This window comes from Candoia aspera, chromosome 1 (genome assembly GCF_035149785.1).
Source record: "Candoia aspera isolate rCanAsp1 chromosome 1, rCanAsp1.hap2, whole genome shotgun sequence".
In the NCBI taxonomy this organism is placed as follows: Eukaryota; Metazoa; Chordata; class Lepidosauria; order Squamata; family Boidae; genus Candoia; species Candoia aspera.
The window spans coordinates 333,354,317-333,378,698 of NC_086153.1; the positions used below are offsets into that span (position 1 = coordinate 333,354,317).

Genomic DNA, 24,382 nt, shown 5'->3' on the forward strand with positions numbered 1-24,382 from the left:
TTTATAGCCTTTTTGCAGTGGTGGTAAAGTGAATCACCGCAGGCATTAAGCGAACCACGTGGTTGTTAAGCAAATCACATGGTTCCTCATTGATTTTGCTTGCCAGAAGCTGGCCTGGAAGGTCGAAAATGGCAACCATAGGATGCTGCAATGGTCATAAATGCAAACTGGTTGCCAAGCGCCTGAATCGTGATCATGACTGTGGGGGCGCTGCGAGAGTTGTAAGCGTGAGGACCGGTATAAGTCATTTTTTCCAGCACCATTGTAAGTCTGAACTGTCACTAAATGAATGGTTATTAAGTGAGGACTACCTGTATTTGAAGGACTACTCCTACCAGTGGCAGAACTAGAGCTCGCTAGGTCCCCAAGCAAAGCTTTCAGGTGGAGCTCCCTATCTCCACCTTAGTAGCTACTACATTTGAGGGAGCAAATCCGTTCTGGTGCCTGGGCTTGTTCACACAGGCTGCTTTTACCAAGAAACAGCAGTTGTGGCAGCTTGGGCTATTCTCTGAGCGGATAGGTGGAGTGGCAAAAGCAGGTTGCATCAGTCCTAGGACTCCCAGATACGGAGTGCAAACATCTGGATGACTAGCAGGTGGCAGCAAGGAATTGGGAATTTTCTGAAACTGCTGACGTCTATTGGTCACTCTCTGCTGCGCCCCCTTGTCACTCTGCTCCCACCCCTTGTCCACGCGCTGGTTGTGTTACAAACCATGACCAGATTGGGGAAAAAAAAAAATGAAGGCCCAGCTGGGGCATTTGTAGACTACAGGCCTCAAGGCTGGCTTGACTGTTTTTATGGCACTGTTGTCCGCAATGAAGCTGCCTATTTAATTAGGTCATTAGGAGAGGATATTCTCCCAGCCAGAAGTTCAACTATTGAGTACATGGTGATGGCCCTTCTCTTGTGCACCTCCTAAAGATATGGAAAACTCTCCCCAGGGAGCAGCATTTATCCACCCCCACCCCAGCCCAGTATTTAGGAACATGGCAAGATGCGTCGCTATCACTAAGGTTTCAATTGCTAACTGATTTTAATTGTGTTGTGTTGTTTTACATTTGTTTTATTGTTGTAAGCCAGCATGAATGCTTCTGTGAGCAAAAAAGGATAGAAATATAAATACTTGTTCTTTTCGCATTTTCTCTCCTCTTTTTGTGTTCATAAGATTGTTAACCTGCTAGCGGGGTACAGTGTTTGTTTTTGAAATCTCTTGAAACTGTTTAGGGGTAACACAAATTTTATAAATTCAATGTATGTATAAATTAGAGTCAGGAAAGCATCAAATACCATGACGAAAATATTACTCCCTCGGCCTACTTAAATGGACAAGAGAGGGCGGACAGTACGGACAGCGTTTTGCGAAAGGAGCGTTGCAGGCCTCACCTGTTGAACTCCATCCCGATTTAAAGGCACAGAAAAAGAAGAGCAAGCCCGACCGTCCCAATTCCAGGGTTATCGGGCGCAGGGCGAGAGCCACCCCGAGGTCGGAGCGAAAGGCCGCAGGGTGAAAAAGAGGCGGCCTTCACGTGCTCGCTGCCCCCTCCCATCCCCTGCGGGCTGGCCCGGCGGGGCGGGGCTTCTGGGGGCGAGAGGAGCGGGGGTCCTGGGCTTTGGGACCACGTGGCGGCCGCTGCACCGCCCGGGGAAGAGGAAGATGGCCAAGGCGCCGGGGGCACCCGGGGGGCCGAGAGGGGGCCCGCGCTGTCCTCCCTTGGGGTGAGCGCAAAGGCGGGGAGGGGGTGTGCCCGCGACGGGGTGAAGCCACGGACGAGGTTCGGGGCACGAGTCGAGGGGGTCGGCGGGCTAGAAGAGGGCACGGGGCAGGGGCGCCCGTAAAAGTGTGGGCGCCCGGAGGGGGATGGGGCGGGCAGAGGGGAGTTGCGAGGGCACGGGCCCGTGCATTTCCAGCGGGCAGAGGGGGGCCACACGGGGGGTGCTTAGGAGCACCGGGCGATGCGGGAACTGGACGGTCTGGAGCCCTTGGAGGGCGACTGGCGGGGAGGGGAAGTGTGAGGAACAGGCCGCGAGGAGGGGCTCGGGCCACCTCGGAGGTCGTCGGAGTGCGGCCCGTAGGGTTGCCGAAGAAAGCGGGTCGACGAGGCGCGCACTGTGGGGCGGGAGTTTTGAAGAGCGGGGAGGGTTGAGCAGTGGGGTGGAGGAAGGGGACGGGTTGCCGGCGGGGAGGGACGGAGGAAGGGCCTTGCTGGTGACGGAGGGGCTCGGAGACCCGGGGGGCGAGCGCGCCGCCTCGGGGGAGCCCCTGACGGGGAAGGCGGCCTTTGCGCACGGCCCCCTCGGCCCCGCGCGTCGTGGAACGTTGGAGCCCATTAAACGCCCGTCGAGAAGCACGAACAAACGGCCTATGCGGGGGGCAGCGGCTGAGGGGCAAAACGGGCTGGCGGGGGGCGGAGGCGCTGAAGGCACGTGTGTGGGAGGAGGGGGGGCAGAAGTGGGGGAGAAGCCGCGAGGGTTCCGTGGAGGTGGAAGGGGGCCCCTGGGACCTCTCCGGGCTGGGGAGCAATGGAGGCCATTGGGAGAAGGGGGCCCGCGAGCCTCCCACGGAGGACCAGGAGGTGGGGAGGGGAGTACAGAAAGCGGGGCAGGTGGGATTCGCTTAAATGAGCGCGTGCGGATCCGTCTGGGTTTGGATGCCGCCTTTTCGTGCTCGAGCTCAAGGCGGCCTGCAAGAGGCCGCGCTGCTCCTGGGGCGGCGTTCCCAGGGTTGGGGGCTACTTGAAGCCGGAGTCCAGGAGAAGATTCATGGGGAGCTAGAGAAGGGAGGTGGCTGGGGAAGTGGCCCGGGTTGAGGGTGCGAGGCGGCGTTCACAAGTGCCCAGCTGCCTCGTTGCGGGGCTCAACGGGAGAGCGAGCCACACCGCGAGGAAGTGATGGTTGAGCGTAGAAGCGGGGCCCGTCTGTTTATTTGTTTATCAATCAGAAAACCCCGAGGCCTCTGCAGAAGTCGAGATTTTTGACGGAGGGACAGATGTGTATACCGCACCCGTTCACGTGTATGCGGTTTGAAAAAAATCCCTGAGGGGGAACTATATTCATGCCGAAGCGGAGGGATACCATAGTGCTTTTTCAATTTGGCGGGATGGGAGGTGGACTTTTTTTCCTTCGGCTTGTCACCAATGGCTGCATGCGCTCACTCTACCTCCTTCCTTTGTGCGGCGGGAGGAAGTTGAGTGAATGGAACAGCCGCGGAGGGGAGGCACATGTGCGTGGTAAGGGAAAAAGCAAAGGGAATGAATGAGGAAGACCAGCGGGAGGGAAGGGAGCTCCTGAGAAGAGCTGATGATGCAAGCAGAGGCGCAGCGGTCGGGTAAAAGGAACAGCGCCCCCATCCAGCAGAAGAAGTGAGGGGTGGGAGGTGCGATTGACAGCTACTGAAAGGAACAGCCGCTGCGAACGTTCCAGTCCTAGCTGAGGGAGGCACTCTGGAAGAGCTTCGTCCTGGAAGCCAGAGTGGAGGTTGCAGTCGCCACCAGCTGCAACAGAAGCTAGCCAGCAAGTAGCAGCAAGCAAACCACCGCAGTCCTGGCTGGGCGGGACCTTGGAGCAAGCAGGCAGGCAGGAGCCAGAGGAGGAGGAGGCTGGCTCGAACCAGATCCAGACCCAGGCATCGTGGAAGCAATGGATCGGAAGAGGTGGGAGTGCTCAGCTCTCCCGCAGGGATGGAAAAGGGAAGAAGTGACCAGGAAATCGGGGCTCTCTGCTGGCAAGAGTGATGTCTATTATTATAGGTGAATGTGCCATGGCGGAGGGGCCTTGGGTAGGGAGGGTTGGCGGGAAGGGAGGAAGATGGAGGGGGTGGGGGGGGGGGCTGCTGCAGCCGCCACCACCTATCTATATCTTTAGTGCTTGCTTGCTGCTAGAAGACTGTCATTGCAAACATGCATACAAAGAGGGGAGTCTGTTTGCTCAGTCTGCATTTTCTGCATGGAAGAGATGCAGCTTGTCTTTCCTGTCCTCTGTTCGCAGCTACTGTGGAAAGTCTAGTTCTGTTGGGGGGGGGGGAGACTGGTTTCTGCATATGAAATAAGAAAGGAATGAACAGTTACTTCCAGCCTTTGCATGTGTGCTATGCTAGTCCTGTCCATTTCAGGACTGAGAGTGGCAGCTTTAGCATTTTTGAAGGGGTTGGTATAAACTACAGATGTTTCTTCTGTATTTAGCTAAAGGGTTGCTTGAAAGGGAGGGTTGCCAATGGCTTCCTCGGTGGGTCAGAGCAGTGGAATAAACTACAAACAATTCCACCACATCTTAAAAGTCTTGATGTGTACAGTATTCTCAACTGGAACTGATTTTAGATTACTACTTTTATATCGGAGTTGAAATGTGGACTTCAAATTGAGTGATTTCTCCCACTGAATTGTAGGGAGGTAGTGGATTATGTGCATGCTAAAGAATTACAATCCTGTTGCCATTGCAGGATATTCCTGCAGAGGCTTTACTGTTTGAGGGTAGAGGAGCTAAGTTACTGTGTGCCTTTTGTCGCCTCTGGAGCTATGAAAATATGATACCCCTCTCCAGTAACTTTGCATCTGGGTTTTGAGATACATCAATGTGGGGTGGCTCAGGAGCAAAATAGTCTTTTATATTGAATAGAGCAGTGGTTCTCAAACTAGTCTGCAGAGGCTAGGTGGCCTGCCACAGCTTCCCCACATTCACAAAGCAGAGCCTACCCACTACCTCAGCCCCCACTTCAAGTGGTAAATACTTAATTTCAGATTTCATTTTTTGGTACAAAATTTAACTTAAGGGTCTTAAAATGGAAGGGAGATGTATGTATGTCAGAAGAGATACACAGATACAACAATACCTTACTTGATGAAAAATGCTTTTAAAGAGGAAGACATTGCTTGGATTTTTCTAATATTTACTAAATGGCTCAGATTTGCAGAAAGTTTGAGAAAGATTGGCATAGAGGGAATGTGAGGGTTTAAAATAAAGAAAAGTTAAAGGTGCTCTGGGAATCACAGGGAAGGGCAACAGACCAGGTGGAAGAATGCAGGAGTTGGTATTTGTTGTGGGTGATAACTATCAGAAGCTGTGCCCTAACTGCAGTAGAGACTTGAGAGAGGAGGCAGGAGAAGTGGGTTTCTTTGCAAATGATGGGCAGCCCCAATTTGTAGGATAAGGAGCAATCCCAGCTGCTCTTCCTTTGCTGTACCACTGGACTAGGAGTACTGCAGGAAGCTGATCAAGAAGGAATAGAGGCAGCAGGGTAGAGAAAGAGCCATTCAAGGGTATGTGTCTGCCAAAAAAAACAATGGAGTAGTACTGTTGCTGTTGCCACCTTGGTTTCCTTTAGCTTGGTTACGTAGGCGAGGGCGTGATGCTCTCAAAATGCTACTATGTGGGTGTTTGGGGAACAAGGACTGCAGGGGAAGGGTTGGTAGAAGTTACAAGTCTAATACAAAGCAGCTTTTTCCCCTACCCTCTAACAATACAGCCACAATCTTTCTGCTGGTAAGGCTGTGTTAAATTATGGGGGGGGGGGAGGCACAGTCTTTTGCATAAAGACACTAATGACTATGGTCACATATTTGCCTAACCATGATTTGTTAAATAAGACTGAGTTCACACATCACACTAAGCAGGAACTAAACATATTACATTGTGGCTGAGTTCTGTCAATCTTGTCAGTGTGCTGATGGTGGTGGTGTGATACATCAAATTATGCCAGACTACCAACCATGAAAATTCTCCAGCATTCTAGCCTCATGGAAGAAGGATGTGAGATGGCATCTCATGTTTGCTCATTCAGGAAGCTGTGTAGGTGGGATTCAGGTTGTAGGACAGAGGAACACAGTACAATTATATATATATAAGCTTATAACTTGTCACAATTCGCCATACCCTTCAGGTACCAATTCACAGAATATGAGAAGAGAGGTAAATGAAGGCAGAACATGTAAATCCCAGGTATAATTAAGTGGACGTCTGATAATTTTAATACTAGTTAAAAAAAAAAACACCTGTAGCGGCCATATTTTGGTAGTAGAGTGACTGCTTTGGAATGTGTGTTCTTTTAACAGATACCTTTGAGAAATAAAGTCTACCATGATCCAGAGACTTGAGAATTGGTCTAGACCAGGCGTGCACAACATTGAAAGGGGAAAGGGTCACATGAATGAATTAAAAATAACCCTCAGCTGCAAAGGAATACCTGCGCACTGATCGGCTGTTTGGTGGCTCAGAGAAAGGCATCAGTGCTGGAGCTGGCGGCTTTGGAGACATGGCAGCTTGTCTCTCAGGATGGCGTCAGTGAATTTTAATGCTTTAAAAAATGCCGGCAAGCCACACAAGGCTGCTTGGTGGGCTGCCAGTTGTCCATACCTGGTCTAGACTTATCTGTATGTTTGTATGTTTTGATTATAGGATGATGTGCAGATCAGAGCAAAGTTTTAGTGCCAGTGCCCATGTAATCAATTAACGTTGTCTATTATACACATGATGCCTAATGATTTGGAGAATTTTACAAGTTCAGCAATAAAAACAGGGAGAACGCCAAAAATAGCTGACAGAAGACTGAACAATGCCATGGGCATGAGTGCTCAGCCACTTTTTGAGGTAGAAATAGAAACCAAAATACACACTCCTATGTAGGGATAGGATTTAAAGGTAAGCATTACTAGAAACATTCAGAATGATTCCTTCCATATCTGCAGTAAAAGGATAAAGTTAGCTGGCCTGATAGAGTAAACAATAATTATTACAAGCACTGAGTTGGGGAAATGTATCTGGGGTGCTTCTGAAAGTGTTCAGGATTTGTTTTTAAAGAAGTATCTTACAATTAAACAGTGAATAGGAAAGAGCTGTGGCATGGGATCTCTGAAGAAAGGAGTAAAATGTGGGTTTACATATTATAGTCAAGAAGTATGTGGTTTGTTTTTGTTTTACTGAGTTTCCAAGGGGGGCAGTTGGGCTGTTTGATTTCTGTATGAAAAATGCCTTGTGTGTAATATGGAGATATGTAAATGTTTTGGTTTATTTTGAGGTGGGATAGAGAATTAATGTTTATTTGGATTGATATTAAGGCTTGTATGACTTTATCTTTCTTTAATGGTTTGAATTAAGATTTACTGGATTGCTTTTCGATTTGTTTGATTTTTAAGATTTATAAGATGTAAGAATAAGTGTTTGGTTTTAGGTTTAATAGGTTTAAGATTGTTATAGTATTAATTATAAAAGTAAACAATTTAAATGTTTTTATAATTTGATTTCTATTATAGTGGACAGAAATATAGAATATTGGTAGGAAGGAAAAAATTAAAATTGGGGGGAGTTGATTTGGAGATTTATATATTTCTTTTTCTTTTAATATAAGGGGAAGGAGCATTTGTGTTTAATGATTTTTATAATGTGCTAATAGAACGATGTATAGAAATAATGTGATCTTGGTTTGATATAGAGTAAGGGATTGATTATGGGAATTGCTGTATATTCTTGTTGAAAGTCAGAAGTCACCTCTTTATCTAATCTTCAAAATTCTTTTTTCTTGTGTTTTACACTTAGTTTTTCTTTTTTCTTTTTTGTAATTTTTTTTTTTTTTTTTTGCTTTTCTGTAGGTTTTATCTTTATGTTTCAAACTTAATAAAATTCTTATAAAAAGTATGTGGACAGGAGCAGGAAGGAAAAATACATTCTGCACAAGAGTTCTGTCTTTCTAATCAAGGAAACATGGTGGCATCTCAATTCCCTGAAGTGATGTTTATTACTTGGATCCACTCTCCAGCTTTTGACTTGGATATGAGGAAAAAACAACCTTAGCCTGATAGATAATCTGAATCTGGAAATGCCCAACCATGATAATACTCCTGAATCTCTCAATTGTGCATCATGCCCTTGTCTAGTTAAAATAAGATTGAGACTGATAGGCAGGGTGTTAGTGGCTCCAATCCTTTATGGTAGGCCATACTCTGTGGCAATGGGAGATCTCTGTACCACTTGGTGTTTGCAGTATTAGATGATTCCATCTTGTCTCCTGTGCTTTTCAAAAATCAACATGAAACCTCTGAAGAGAGCAATTTAGAGGATTGGGTTAAAGTATAATGAGTATGTTACCGAGTTCGCAAACAACTCTGCCTCCCATTTCTGACCATCCCATGAAGACTAGAATTCTTGAACAGGTGTCTGGAGGCAGTTTCTTAAAAGCTGAGGATACACAAAATGAATTTCAGTGTGGGCAGATGGGATACAGTACTGGTGGGCAAGGCAGATGACCTTACGGAGTTGTCCAAATATTATAGTTTCATGCCCTCTGGGTTTTGTACTATCTGTGGAAGCACACAAGTGGCACTATAGCTTAAAAGTGCCTTTCACTGGCTTTGGATGCCTTATTTACATCTAAACTCTATTTGTTTATAAAATGTTTATTTGTTTATAACATACGTTATTTGTTTATAAAATGTTTATCCTGCTTTTCAACATTAAAGATTCCCAAATGTGATATATATGTGCTTGCCGTTGAGGATAATAGAGAAGCTTCAAATAGCATATAGCACAGCTGCTTGTATGCTGGCTGGTGCTAAATAATAGAGTGCATTCATCCAATCTTAATGCCTGTTTACTTCCTGGTCCTATTTGAAGTGTTGCTACTAAGCTCTTGAGCTCTAAATGTGAGCTAAGGTATAGTACTTCCCCCAGATAACCCTTTTTGTGAGATCACCTACAGACATATGTATGGATCAATAGATATGTTCAATTAGGTTGATTAGAAAATAAGGCTTTTTTGTGAGGGCCGTACCCAAAGAATTGCATGACCTTCCTAACAGATCCTAAAGATTTTTAATCCAAGCTACTTTGAGTAGGAAATTGGATTGGTTTATTGAAGTTTTCATTCTAATTCTGCTTAAAATAATTGATGGTGTTACAATGGTTGTCTACATCCACACTGCTTGAGTTCTTTAAGTACTTGATTGTTTTAGTGTAAGATTTTGGTGTTGTGTTTACATAAATGGATCTTGGGAAAGCAAGTGATGAACAAAATCTGTGTTTGAGCCTGGGGAATTACAGGGAATCAGAGCAAAGAATGCATTAATGATGATGATGTGACCTGGGCAAGATAGCTTATCATCTTCAGGAAAAGTGATTCAGTGGGAGAGGTGCTTTGCATACTGGGATCCGATGTTAAAGGAATGTATAAGTGATGGAGAAGAGTTTCTGCCTGCTTGACATCTGGGCATTCAATGCCAGGTAAAGCAGACAAATACTTTTGATATCAGTGACTTTCAGGTTATATTCTCTGATGTTCCTCTAACATTTAAGTCTGTCAGTGAAAAAATAAAGAATGGCAGCTTTATTTCTGGGGGGGAAAAAATGGAATACCCTTGGTATTGTCTGTTGTAGGAATCAGCTATGCAAGGACTTTGGTGTCCACTAAAATTGAGTCTGAATGTAAGTAATAAGGCTTGGTAGACTTTATGTTGTAAAAACCCTCTCAAGTACTCTGGATACCTAGCAGATGACTCAGTGAGAAAGGATGATCCCTGAAGGGAGAAAATTTGAAAACTACTGCTGCTTGTAATCCATAGTTACACCTTTTTGTTTTAATTAAGCTCCTTACTTTTCCTAGTTCTATGAGATGTCTGTGTGTGCTTTCCTGAAACTAGACAATAGAAGATGAAAATGAGGTTGCATGTATTTGGAACAAAGATACATTTTCCCTTGCAAAACAGACTATAAAAGAACGAGTCCAGGTTGCCTGTGCAGAGTAGACATCTGGAGGCTGTTCGACCCAGTTTGAATAGGTTGTGATGTATTCATCTTAAGTTCTCCCCTTTTCCTCTCCCCCCGCCCATGTATGTTCTCAAAAGTCTGTGAATTTCAAGTAACACTCTAAATAAAGGAGTGAAAGAAAAGCAGACAGCTTTTTTTTTGTAAACAGTGTCTGAAGGATACCATGGAAAACTTTACAATGCCAGCATACCTTAGGACAGGCAAGCGTGGAGAATTGGTTCCATCGCTTTGCAGCTGCTTTTTTATATTTGGTTGGATGAATGGAGGACCAGAAATGCTTTCTGCATACATTTTTTTTAAAGCATAATAACACACATGGGACACTTTCCTCACAGATGACTTGCAGGCCTTAAATCAGGAGGACATCATACCCATTGTCTAAAACCTTTTCTTAGCACATCTGTATCATACTGCTAAACTAGTAGTTTTTGAATTATTTCTGTTTGTGATAAGCATTTGCACAGGTCTCATATTTCCAGAAGAGCATGTATTTTCTTCTTAATTTAAGTTAAGGCTCTTTATCCCTCCCCTTTACAAAGCTTAACTTCAGCAGTAACTTCACCAGTGATCTACTATGTACATTGTATTGTCCACAGTGTCCTCAGCAGTAGGGAAAGTGACTTGCTGTTAACTAGCTTTGTTGCATCTGTGGTTACAGAGCTGGAGGGAGGGTTCCTGTTACCGCTGGAACAAAGCCATTACTGTTTTGTGGAGATAGGTGCAAAGCAGCCCAAAACTAATTGCTGCATTTGGGCTATAATTCTAACACATGCTGGCCAGAGTTCGAAAGCTGAATTTGTTCTTTCTTCCCTCCACCCACCCCCCAAATTCTGTCCATTTTGCAGTCCAAGTGGGAAGAAATTCCGCAGCAAGCCTCAGCTGGCACGTTACTTGGGCAACTCCATGGACTTGAGCACGTTTGACTTCCGAACAGGGAAGATGCTAATGAGCAAGGTGAACAAGAACCGGCAACGGATGCGCTATGATTGTTCAAGCCAAACCAAGGTGAGGTTGACCTTTTTCTCTTCTCTCTCTCTTTAAAACTTGGGTACTTGTTGGCTGTAGGGAAAGAATTAGAACTGAGCTCTGTGTGCACACAGAAATGTGGCTTATTAACTGTATTTACTTATTTTATCATTAATGCTCTTTCTTTAATAATTTGCACTTGAAGCAGATGGTGTTTAAAATAGATTTCACAACCAATGTTGCAAAGCAAGTGAGCAAATTCTAAAGCAACATCTCAGCGAATGGGAGACAAAAACTTATCTAAGATTCTTGATTCAAAACAAAATGTCTGGTTTAACCAAATGATCTTATTGTGTTGTAAACTGCCCAGAGTCCCCCTTTGAGGGAGATGGGTGGTGACAGAAATTTGAAATATAAATAAATAAAATAAATCTTTAAAACGTAACCAACTATAAACAAAGAGAGGTGGACTAGGGGAACTCCATTTTTAGATCTTTTCTGTAGTTTATTATTACTGGCCAAGTTACTGTTTTATGACAAAGCATGGAGGAGAAATGTGGGTGGGGGGTCCATGTTACATATTCCCAGGATAGAGGTGGACATTAGTTGTTAAATGTAGGTATTGGGGATTGAACCTGGAACCCTCTGTACACTAAGTAAACGCCCTATCTCAGCTAGGGCTTCTCCCTCTTTGTCTAAGAGAGCTAGACTTTGCCCTCAGTCATCAACCAAGCTGCATTGTGTATATGTTGTTTTTCATAGACATGAATGGGTGGCAGTTGTAGACTTAAGTAACAGCACTTAACTTTGTTGACTTCAGATATTATGAATTAAGGCTCCTATTATTTATTTTTAATGTTTATTTAGCACCTTCTATAGACCTCCCTAATATGACTGATTCTGTATGATACATACAAGCAAACTGATGTAGAATATCTCAACAATTAAAACTTTTTTAAAAAACTGCACCAAAAATCACAGTCATAATGGCAGTTACAAAAACAGATAAGTGCTTATAATCACCCTAGAGCTCAAAAACTTGCTGAAATAAAGCCAGGTTAAAGGCCTTCCTGAACACAAGGAAAGTATGGCTGATTGCACCTCCAGTTATAAAATCAGAATTGGATCTTAGAAGTCATCTGCTCTAACCTTCTGTTCAGTGTAGGATCCACTAGAGCACCTCTGACTGATAACCAGCCTTATACTCATAGAACTATACTAATTTGTAGGGTTTTTTAATCATTCTAACATGGACCAGAATGTTGTTGGTGTGGCTTTGCTGTATACTCATGCTCATAAAGTTGCCTTACATGAAGTCAAGCTGTTGATCTGTCTTGAACTAAGATGGGGCTAAAGAGTGTTCTGTGTACGTTTTAAAAAAAGGTGTATAGTGTTAGGAGGGGAAGCTGATAATTCATGATCAAAATAGACATGAAGGGAAAACAACTCTTCTATTGGATTTCTGACAAGAAAATCCACTATTGCTGCCAATGGAGAGAATTCTTTGCAGTCAAAAAAGTTTCTTTAATTGAGTGATTTTTCCAGAATCACAACATAAGGAAAGGGTTAATTCCCCTCTTCACATACTTCCCTACTGTGATACATGCATCTTTAAAAATCTGATATTTATAAAGACATATTTAACTTTGAGTAGACTTTAAATTCTAGGAGTCTTGAAAATGTTTAGAATCAAACCACTTCAAATGCAAAATTGCCAGCTTGAACCATTTTGAAACTGTTCCAACTCAAAATCAAATGTTTTTTGGTTAGAACTGTTTCTAGCTTTAAAATGTTCAGATAGCCCATTCACAGCTGATTCACATTTGAAACAGGGTGTTTCAGATTAGAAACAATTTGATTCAAAACATTTTTGCATCACCATTAATTCCATTATGTTATAGACAGAGATCTTAGTTTAATTTCTGAACAAAAACCTTTTTTTTTCTTTTATGGCTCCCTTTTCTCCTTTCTCATCCCCTAAAATCTTTAGGGTAAACCTGATCTAAACACAACGCTTCCTGTCAGGCAGACAGCTTCAATTTTTAAACAACCAGTCACTAAGATCACAAATCATCCCAGCAATAAAGTGAAGACTGACCCCCAAAAAGCAGTTGACCAACCCCGACAGGTAAGGGATGTGGTTGGGAGGTGGGAGGTCTGCCTTGAAATATTTGCCAAATGTTCTCATAGAAAGCTAGACTGAGAAGCAGAGACCTGATCAAGCAGTAATATGAACCTTGATCTCTACTTTGAAGTCAGTGTCCTCTCTCCATGATACCACACTAAGTTATTATTAAGATCATAAAAAGAGTCCTGCTAAATCAAGCCAAAGATCCACCTAATCCAGCATCCTGTTCCAGGAATGGTTAGCCAGATGTTGCAAGAATGTCTGCAAGAAGTACAAATCACCGGCCTTCTCCCCCTAACCCGCTTCAGACTGTCTCTGAACATGAAGTTAATGTTTCTGAATACTGATACGTTCCATCTTATTAGCACTTAGTGAGCTTGAGACTTTCCAAGGTTATCCCATAATCAGTGGGTTGCATGAAAGAACCTAGCTCAGGCAGGAAAGATTGCTCATACTGATTCTTTCTCCCTTTTCAGATTAATCTGAAGTAAAAGTGCAAAAAGTAGACCTTGGGGCTGCATGCAAGTTGCCAGCATCCCTTTTATAGCTCACAAAGCATCTTCTCCCAACCCAAGTGGATGGGGCCAAAAATGTCAGCCCGTTTTGCATTATTTGGGTATCTTGAGTACAGTTTGGGCGGGGGGAATCCTTGATGCCCTCTAAAACTGGATTCTGGCTTCATCCAGTTTTCAAGTGAAGCCTTCAAAAATTATACAATCTTTGTTTAAAAGATTCGGGGAAGTATGTTGCATGCAGAAGATCTCTGACATCGCCTGTCCAATAGAGAGGTGCAAAATTCTTCAGTCTGGGAGTGGGCCGTTCTGGTAAACTCCAGAAAGTGCCATTTCTCTCCCAAGGGAGATGCTTCAGCATATTCTAGAAATAAGACATCCAGACTGGGAATGCTTCAAGGTGTTCTGGACAAAATGGGCCTGGTTTGGGGCCAGACCACCCCTGGAACATCCCAAACCACTTCAAAAGAGTTACTTCTGGAAACTGCTGGAAGACCCACGCCCCCACCCTGCCCCCAGGAATGGTATGGTCTGGAGGGAAACGATATTCTGAATGTCTGGAATGCTGAATTCTCAAGTTGACAAATTTTGCACACCACTATTTTACAGGTTTAAAAATATTTTGGGTGGGAAGACTGGCCTATCTTCTGGAAAGCCACTGTGGGTACAATCCAATGTTCCACATAGTGCCTTCCCAGATAACTTGGACTACATCATTTCCAATCATTATTCATGCTGGCTTGTGCTGATGGGAGTTGTAATCCAAAACATAAATCCTCCAAACTCTACCTCCCTCAGCTCTCAACCAGCAGCCATTCTGTACAGTTAGAGAAGTGTGAGGAACGGAAAGCTGGGCCATTCCATTTGCTCAAGCTGGAAGCTGTTTGGTTTCCCCTCTCTGAGTTGTTTGCTCTCTTGCATTACTGTAAGAACTTGTTCCTGAATTTGTTTCCCTGCACCAGCTTTTCTCCCTTCATCCCTTTGTAACATGTCTTTTTAGAGGATAAACCTGAGGGCTGGGCTTCATTTGTACATTCAGCAATCTTCAAAGTCAAAGTGGGTTAAAATGCTTTTATGCTGCATAACATTATAAGGGATGCATACTGGGAAAGACTGGAATAAGACTGGAGTAAGATGGAAAAATTGACACATGCAGGCTACTTAAAGATTTGTAACAGTTTTTCCAGTATTAAAAGAGGGGAAACAAAACTTTACTTTCTCCTTCCCCACTTTTTTTACAAAAATTAATTATTTTTCTCTTTTTAGCTCTTCTGGGAAAAGAAACTAAGTGGCTTAAATGCCTTCGATATTGCAGAGGAGCTGGTGAAAACAATGGACCTTCCAAAGGGTTTGCAAGGTACTTTTCACAGCTGTTGGTAGAGAGCAGATCTGCTGGTGGCAGATCATGAAGCTGATTATTTTATTTGGGAACATTTTACATCCCACTTCTCCACTGTCAGAAGTTCTTCAGAGCATTTAACCATTATTTTAAAAATAGTGATGCTTTATAATCATGAATTTTTAAAACAAAGGTGATGTCAAACAAGTGAATGATACAATCATAAAAACAAATTTCCAGATAGGTCGGGTGCATAGAGCAGTCTTACTGTGATGCCAAAAATAAATCTTTACTTGTTGGATGCAAGAGTAAACCTTTTCCTAAGCTGGTGTGCCATCACAGAGAAGGTTAACATTTATGTTTATCCATATATTCATTTCAGCAATGAAAACTTTAAACCTCCCTCAAGTCACAATCCTTGAATTGTGTTGAAGAGCTTCTGGCTAGAATCTCCTCTTTTGGCCAGCCTTTTGTATACGTTGCTGTTTCCCAAGTTCCATTCCAGAAGTGATCCAGCCTTTTCAGATCCCAGTTAGTCAGATGCCTCACCATAATCACCCAGGTGATTAGCTGCCTGCACTGTTCGTTAAAAATGCATTTTTAAAAATCTCACTGTTCAGGTAGGATGCGTATACAGTAATACGCATGAGCTTGTTTTGTGCTCCCCTTTTTCTTATCCTCAGGAAAAAAACAGCGAGGGAAGGGAAGCTTGCTGATTCTGAATCTGCTGAAAAGGGAGACCATAGGAAAGAGTTAACTCTACCTCTTCTGCGTAGAAGGCAGGGCTTAAACTTTTTGGAAGCTAATCCTGCCTTCTCAATGTTAGCTCTGCCTTGTGCAGATGAGGAAAGGCTTTTCCCCTTAGCTGTGTTTTTAGGCCAAGAGGTTAAAAAGAAGAAACACTTAGAAAAAGAAAGGAGAGTACAAAAAGCTTTGTTGTGGAATAGGGATTTAAACTCAAATCTCAGCTTACCATTCTAGCTAGTACCAGATATTGCTGTCAGGATGTCATGGAGAATACTTGTGCCTTAAACCTGACAGTGCTGATCAGTAGGAATTTCCTAATAATACCTGGAAAAAGGCAGGAAGAAGCATTTATTAACTGTTCTGCTGCTGTACCTCTTTAGGTGTGGGACCTGGCTGTACTGATGAGACCCTCCTTTCAGCCATTGCCAGTGCCTTACATACCAGCACAATGCCCATCACTGGACAGCTTTCTGCTGCTGTTGAGAAAAACCCCGGGGTCTGGCTGAATACTTCTCAGCCTCTCTGCAAAGCCTTCATGGTGACCGATGAAGACATCAGGTAGTAAAACACGACTCTCAGGGCAGGAGGTGAATTTCTCCCCCAGGTGTTTTACATAGTGCCAGAATTTGTTAGATGCTTAAAAACATCTGATATTTCTGTCCTCAGAAAATTAAATTGTTGTTGTGAAATGCACATTATCTGCCTACAGTGGAGCCAAGACATTCCCTCTCAGTCCACTTTGCAGGCAGGGCTACAAGCATTTAATGTTGCTTCCAGCAGGAGCAGATATCCCTGCACCCAGTTTCTGCCCTCCCTTGCTCTAGAGAGCACACATGCCTACAAGTTCTGCAATCTGGCCACAATACTGTCAGTTGAGCTCTCTTCTCTTCTACTTAGTTTTTCTTTTCATAATTTTGGTAGGGGACTCATGACGAGCAAGCTCACCAACAGCAATCTGGTGTCTGTGGACACAGTGAAGGAACTCTCTGAATGTTGAGGGCAAGTAAGCATGCCAGCCTCTAGCAGTGACAATGTTCTGCATGCATCAGAAGGGAACCTGATCAGTGCTATGGTAGCCAGGAGCCAGATGCTGCTTTCAGCCCTGGCATGCTTGTTGCTGTCCTGAGGTCCTCAAGAATACATGTGTGATAGCTGGATGACTTGCTGATTTCATCCCCATCAGTCAAACGGGAAACAGAATGGACAGGTCTGAGATTTTGATTGGTAGGGAGAAGAGTGCCCAGCACACAACACCTGGGTGTAATCCTTAAACAGAAAGTAGCCCTGAAAATGTGTGGGTGGGAGGCTCGTTGTATAGGCCTCATAGCCCAGGGAGTCTGGACAGAAGAAGCAAGAGACCAGATAAGCCTGGAACTGCATAGTGTAGCTATTTCTGAGCTAGTTCTAGCCCTTCTAAAAGGCCAGCACATTCTCCTAATGAAAAAACAACCACCAAAACTCCATCTGGAGAGAGGGAAGCAGCAGATCCAGACAGCTAATAAAGGAAGCTTCTATACTGGCAAAAGAAGAAGTGCTGTTTCTCATGGCAGAGAACATCTAGGGAATCCACAATGTGGCAAACTGGGTCAGCCGCAGGAACCAAGTCCCAGGCAAAGAAAGCCTCAATCCCAGCGTACTTTTGATAGATCACAGGTTTCTAGAGGTTGGCATTGGATCTGTTGGCAATGCCCATCAGTTGCAAGATGGATTGTTTCAACTTTAATTTCCCCAAAAAAGAGAACAGGCATAACCCCCTTCATAGCCAGGTGGCCCAAAGAGCTGCTGTATGCCTTCCTGCCATTTCTACTAATCCCCTGCACAAAGTTGGGGAGAGGAGGTTATACTGGTAGCCTCCAACAGGCTCAGGAGATCCTGGTTCTCAGATGTAGTCATTCTGCTAGCATCCTGACCATGGAATCTCTCCAATGCTGTTCAGCAAAGGGGGATTCAGCTGCCTAGATGTAGCTGTTTACAGCTACATACCTGAAAATTGAGCAGAACAAGCTTACCAGCCTAGAATGTAACAGCAAAGCCATACAGACCATCCCAGCACCCTGCAGGGCCTCCACCGTCCACATAGATAAATTAAGGTGGTGAGCATTTTATAGATGTATCAAAAGGAGGAGAATTTTGCCATTGTCAGCCTTCACCCCCAAGTCTTCACTTTTCTACAGGCTGGCCTTGACAAAAGCATACAATCAAGCACCCTTTGCAAGCAGGTTGCATTTTCCTCAGTCCTAATACTGGAGAGTAGTAGATCTCTTTTGGCCTAGTGGCCATAACTTCAGTCAGGTGAGTGTCACAGATGAATTTTAGGAGCTATGTTGACAAACTGAACCATGTCCAGAAGAAAGCAACCAAGAAGGCTTGGAGAGAAAAACATTTGGAAGTGTTTGGTACTTTTAGACTGGAGCAGGCTGCAGATGATACCACTTTGATGGCTGAAAGCGAAGAGGAACTGAGGAGCCTTATGATGAAGGTGAAAGAAGAAAGTGCAAAAGCTGGCTTGCAGCTAAACCTCAAAACAACCAAGATTATGGCAACCAGCTTGGTTGATAACTGGCAAATAGAGGGAGAAAATGTAGAAGCAGTGAAAGACTTCGTATTTCTAGGTGCGAAGATTACTGCAGATGCTGACTGCAGTCAGGAAATCAGAAGACGCTTAATCCTTGGGAGAAGAGCAATGACAAATCTCGATAAAATAGTTAAGAGCAGAGACATCACACTGACAACAAAGGTCCGCATAGTTAAAGCAATGGTGTTCCCCGTAGTAACATATGGCTGCGAGAGCTGGACCATAAGGAAGGCCGAGCGAAGGAAGATAGATGCTTTGGAACTGTGGTGTTGGAGGAATATTCTGAGAGTGCCTTGGACTGCCAGAAGATCAAGCCAGTCCATCCTCCAGGAAATAAAGGCAGACTGCTCACTTGAGGGAACGATATTAAAGGCCAAACTGAAATACTTTGGCCACATAATGAGAAGACAGGACACCCTGGAGAAGATGCTGATGCTAGGGAGAGTGGAGGGCAAAAGGAAGAGGGGCCGACCAAGGGCAAGGTGGATGGATGATATTCTAGAGGTGACGGACTAGTCCCTGGGGGAGCTGGGGGTGTTGACCAACAGGAAGCTCTGGCGTGGGCTGGTCCATGAAGTCACGAAGAGTCGGAAGCGACTAAACGAATAAACAACAAGCTGCAGGAAGACATAATTGCTGTTGTCATGTATCCGAAGGGCCATCATCTGGACAACAGTTGAATTGTTCAGAGTTGTTCAAGAAGACAAGATTGGGTTTAAATTGTTAATCGATTTTAGTTGGATATCAGGAAGGATTACCTAACAATAAGTACTATTCAGCAAAGAACAGATAGCCTCACTTTTGTTGGAGGGGTTTAAACAGCATGGATGGCCATATCTTTAGGATGCTGGAGTGCTGGGTACCTGTCCTGACAGGGGTTTGAACTAGATCTCCAAGATCATTTCCAAGCCATACAATGTTTCTATGAATTTGGTCTTCTACCAGGTGAGGAAGCCATCTTTTCTTTCTTCTGCCCTAACCCTAAGATCCAACTAGAGGAGGACTGGCATAAACTAGATGTCAGATGGGCTACCAGGTTCTCTAAGAACTGACGAATTCATAGTCCCTGACAGTCTCCTAGTAGCCTTCTGATAACCCCACTTGGGCTAGAAAGCTTCAGTGACCATGATAACCATGTGGATCAAGGTCTCCATCAGGATACCTATAAGATACAGAACAAGCCTGTACTACAGGAAATTAGAGTGCTCTCCGCTAGGAGCTCAATTGCATTGGCTGTCTTTGAAACTAAGGCTCCCCCAGGAAGACATCTGTATAGTTCCTGCATGGTCCTCCATGCCTTCCTTAATGAAACATCTCTTAATGACACACCTCTTGCCCTGCTTGAGTCTTCCCAGAAATAGGTGGTCACCATGGGCTACAGTGTTCCAGCAGAAGCCCTGTTACGTTCTATCATCTTTATTGCATGTGAACCAGTGTGATTTAGTGGTTAAAGTGTTGGACCAGGAGCAGGGAGGCCCAAGTTCTAGTTCCCCTCAGCTATGAAGGCTCACTTTGTGCCTTTGAACCAGCCATTCTCTCTCATTCTGATCTTCTCTCATAAGATGGTGGTTGTGGAGAAAATAAAAGAGGAGGAAGCTCTGTCTATTCTACCTTCAGCTCCTGAATGAAACATGGGATATAAACGTGATAATGTTACTCTTCGACAATTTGCCCCTTCCCTGATAGCAGGATTTCTGCAGTTCTATTTGCTGCATGCAACAAAGGTATAGCTACAACACATGTTAAAATATTTATTTTATTTTTTCCCCTCCCCAGGAAGCAAGAAGAGCTGGTTCAGCAAGTGAGGAAGAGGCTAGAGGAAGCATTGATGGCTGACATGCTTGCTCACGTGGAAGAGATAGCAAGGGATGGCGAGACACCTGTAGTAAAGGGTAATGAAGAGGAGGAGGAAGAGGAGGAGGAGGAGGAGGAAGATGGTGATCATGATCATGGACAGGAGGTGGAGAATGTATAGTCCAGGTAGCATAGTTCAACACTAATGCCTTGTCTCCATCACCCGTATGTTTGCAGTGCCATAAGTTTGTGTTTTTCCCAACACTTGAAGAATTCCAGGGTTTCAAAGCTACTTTATTCTGTATTTCTTTATATTTATCATCAAGCTCAGTATTGTTTGCAATAACTGATAGCATTTTTCAAGGTTTTAAGCAAATATTTTTCCAATCATTTGTCCCATGTCCATTTTAACTAGGAGTGAGGGGATTTAAAGTGGGGCTTAGATAGTATTCTTAGTATGTTCTTGGTCCTGAGGCCAAGTTGGCTTGGCCCATTTTTTGAATGGTGTGGATATTCTCTGAAACTCTCCTGAGTGTTGAGCAGCAAGTGCAAATGGACTTTCAGAATAGGAAGAGGTTTCTTGAATGTAGAGATTATTTTGCAACCCGCCCATCCCCATAGCCACAGGTAGCTTGACCTTGCTTCATGCATACAGTGTCATGGTGTAGAGAGGGCTTCCTCGCCACTATTATTCTCTCACCCAACCCTGGTACCTTTTTGAGCTGTTAGCTTCCAGGCATTACAGCTGATCAAGTGTCTCTTTTCCTTCAAGGTGTTTCTCTCGAGAACTAGCCTGCACTCGGTCCACACAGAGGCAAGTGCATCTTCAGAATGTTGTGCACTAACTGTACCTGCGTGTGTGAACATGTTTGGCCTCCGTTCACAGGAAGCTGAAGGGACCAGTCAGACTCTGAGTAGTTTGAAGAAGGACTTACTGAACCCAGTTTTTTTTCCCCCTCGCCCCCCCTTTTTTTTAAAGCATCACAGGGCAATAGAGGAATCAGAAGGTATTCAAGAATTGTGAACATGATTCCTTCATCTTATTTCCAGACTAGCAATTGAAACAGGTTTCCCAAGTCTCTTTCTAATAGTGTCTGCACATGCCCTAAACCAATTATCTCTTGGCTTAACCCACAGAGATGACATGAAGAACTTCTTTCAACTTTTCCCTGCCTATTTGAAGTCACGTGTAACAAAATATATTTGGCAGTGTAGCTAATCCATTCCACTTGCAAAATCCTGCTGTGGGATCTTCATTTTCTTAAGTGGCTTTTGAATTTGGGTTAATTTGATCTGCTTTAAACAAAAAAATCCCATCAATAGAACGTGCCTTCCCATGTGGGGCTGGGAAACTGAGCCCCTGGAGCTATTATAGATCCAAATTTTGATGAAAATTTCCTCCTTCTGCATGAATATAACATGACATAGAACTATAATTTATGCAGAGCTTTATGAGCACAAACAATTGTAGAAATATTAAATGATTACATTAATTACCAATCAGAGAAAAAGGTGCTGTATGAGGTTTTTACAGCTATTGAAAGAAGGGATTACTTAGCGCTATTGACCTCCTGTTTGTTTTATAATTGATTTGGTTACTGGGGGGAAGGGCTGCCTTTGTCTCATCTGATAAATGCTTTTCAGAAGTAGTAGTATTGGATTGCTAACATCATTGAGGAGAAGCGAGCAAAACTAGCCAGTTGTGAATGACACAGAATTTGCCTTAATGTGTTCAGCCTCAGTTGGGAATGGGTTATCTTGAATACTAGAGGATAGAAACACAGTACCACCTTTGCCTCTTGCTTGCTTACATGTGTATCCTGTCTCTGAATAACTCTCATCAGCCAAGACATTAAATCTTCAGTACTGGATTTTAAATGTACTTGGTGGTATTGCACCGCAGCTTCTAACATTCATTCAGCAGTTTCAGGATTGTGCTACATCTCTTTTTTTTAAAAAGCCAGGGCTGATGGAAACCCAGGTCATGAATCCTGGCTAGATTTTATGTATTTTGGAAATGTGGGGTGTATCTTCCTTTTTAATCCCCAAAGTTAGAAAATGTGATCTTGGAGCCTGTAACTAGGGCCTAAAATAGCTCTTCTCATTTTGGACTTTACAAAAGAAATGCAGGATTATGGTCCAGTAGTCTTCTTTTAATTATTTTCAAATTTTTGAGTATTTGGTTGAAGTCCATCATGTTTATCTCTCTTCTGCTCTTGCATGCACATAAGAGTTAGTCCCTGGTTGGTTACTTTTCTTTGCTAATTTGGAGCAACTTCTCAGCATATAATTCCTAGTAAGTATCACAAATGGTTTCTTTAAGCTTTTTATGCTGCAAAATCATGTTGCAAACTTAAGTCATGCTGGAATGAAACTGCAATTAGTGCACAAATGTGTAAAGCCCTGTTGAAAAGGAAACACAATCTGGCTGTATATCCTCAAGCCAGCTTGATGCATTTCTTTCCTTTTTAAAAGAAACAAATGATTTGATAGTGTGGTGTTCAGTCAGTTTTTAGAAAATTCTTAAATCCTTTGTCTTTCAAATACACACTCATCACCACTGTCGCCACCTTACCACTAATATGTACCTTAACTGTAACAGTATCTTAATGTACAGTCTTGTTGGGGAATATTAGTTTTGTAATAAAATGTTTTTCATACATTTAATGTTTGCTGAGAAAATATAGTGAAATATGGACAGCATGTCTTCTCAAGTAATGTTACTCCCAATAATGGAGATGGAAGAGGGGTGAGGAAAAAAAAATGTATTATATAGCAGTCATCCAACGAAAGAGATTCAAAGCAGGTAGAAGAACACTATAGGGAATTGGGAATTCCTTGCTGAAAGATGGGTAATTTTAAAAATAATTTTATTAAAGATTTTTAAAAAGTAAAAACTAATACAAACTAATATATAGTAATGAAAATGAAAGAAAGAGAAAGAAATCAAAGAAAGCTAAAAGTCCAAGAAAGGGGGGAAAAGTAAAAGAAAAATAGAAAAGAAAGAAAAAAGATACGAAGAAGTAGCTTCTGGTTTTCTTTACAGCAACGATAAGTACAATTGTAAGTTTACCTCTTACTCTGTGGTTACAACATAGCTGTCTTCCCTCTATAATCTCTTCTGTCTAATCACCAAAACCGTAAATCATAAGTTCATTTTTTCTGTTTCACTCAAAAGGTCCATAAAGGGTTTCCAGTCAGCAATAAATGTAGATATTGTCTTTTCTCTGATCAAAAAAGCCAATTTAGCCATCTCAGCAAGTTCTATCATTTTTATCAACCATTCCTTCATTGTGGGTATCTTTCCATCTTTGTGCATACGATGATCTCGCTGCAGTTACCACGTACAAAAACATGGTTCCATTACTTTTTTCTAACTGTTTGTCCATCAATCCCAAAAGAAGAACCTGGTTTCAATTGCATATTAATCTTTAAAATCCTCTGAATTAGTGTATGTATTTGAATCCAGAATTTTTTGGCTTTTTTACACATCCACCAAACATGATAAAAAGTCCCTTCTTGTTCACACTTCCAACATAAATTTGAAGTGCCTTTATACATTCTGGGTAACGATGGTCACTAGATCAGATGATGGATTGAGGTCTGGTATTTGTGCATTCGTGAGCAGAGGCAGTCCACGGAATAGTTGCATGGAAGCAACAGAGGAGGAAAGTTCTGGTTTTCATTCCCTGCTTTGGAGTATTTTAGAGCCCCAGATGGTCAAAGGTCCTTCCCTGCGAGGCAACGTTACAATTGGTGGGAGTGCTTAGTTGTTTTTTTTAATCTGAGTAAAAAGAGCATAGAGGGCCAGGTTGGTGTAATGGTTAAGGCACCAGGCTAGAAAGCAGAAGGCCGTGAGTTTTGGTCCTGCCTTGGGCACAAAACCAGTTGGGTACTTAGGCCAGTCCCTCTCTCAGCCCTAGAAGTAGAAGGCAGTGGCAAACTACTTAACAAAAACTTGCCAAGAAAACTGCAGGGACTGGGCCAGACAGTCATCAGGGGTCAGCACTCAAAGCATAACTAACATGTAAAGTTATGCCAGTTAACTGGCGGAAGTCATTTCATAGAGGACATTGATGAAGCTGTGGAATGACTGCCAATGGCTTCTGTTCGGGCAGGATGGAGACCAGTTGTGATGGATATATACAGGTAGTCCTCGACTTGCGACCATTTGTTTAGTGATCGTTCAAAGTTATGATGGCATTAGGAAAAGTGACTTGCAACTGGTCCTTGCACTTACGACCGTTGCAGCATCCCTGCAGTCACATGATCAAAGTTTGGGCACTTGGCAACCTGCATGTATTTAAAACGGTCGCAGCATCCCAGGGTCACGTGGTAACAATGTGCTACCATCCCAGCCGGCTTCCAACAAAATCAATGGGAAACCGCATGATTTGCTTAACAGCCACGTGATTCACTTAACGACTGTGACTTGTTTAACTACCGCCGCAAAAAATGTAAAATCGGATGCAGTCATGTGATGCCTCGCTAAACAACTGCACCACTTAATAAATTTTCTGGTCCCTATCCGAGGAGTGCCTGTATTTCCAGGATCGACAAACCTATTATTGTC

The 24,382-nt window shown here is 43.3% G+C and overlaps 1 protein-coding gene across 3 annotated transcripts; it reads left to right on the plus strand.

The window, feature by feature from the left end:
* The first annotated feature begins 1,609 nt into the window (after positions 1-1,609).
* Positions 1,610-22,469, plus strand: MBD3 (methyl-CpG binding domain protein 3). Of its 3 annotated transcripts, none has more exons than XM_063290763.1 (6): positions 1,610-1,717; positions 10,594-10,753; positions 12,705-12,842; positions 14,621-14,711; positions 15,821-15,998; positions 19,792-22,469. In XM_063290763.1, exons 1-6 carry the CDS (start codon positions 1,656-1,658, stop codon positions 19,988-19,990), a joined length of 828 nt encoding a protein of 275 aa, XP_063146833.1. In that variant the 5' UTR covers positions 1,610-1,655; the 3' UTR covers positions 19,991-22,469. The 3 variants fall into 3 exon arrangements, with proteins under 3 accessions (XP_063146833.1, XP_063146832.1, XP_063146834.1); XM_063290762.1 differs by lacking the exon at positions 1,610-1,717 and adding an exon at positions 2,974-3,747; XM_063290764.1 differs by lacking the exon at positions 1,610-1,717 and adding an exon at positions 2,982-3,651.
* The last annotated feature ends 1,913 nt before the right edge of the window (positions 22,470-24,382 follow it).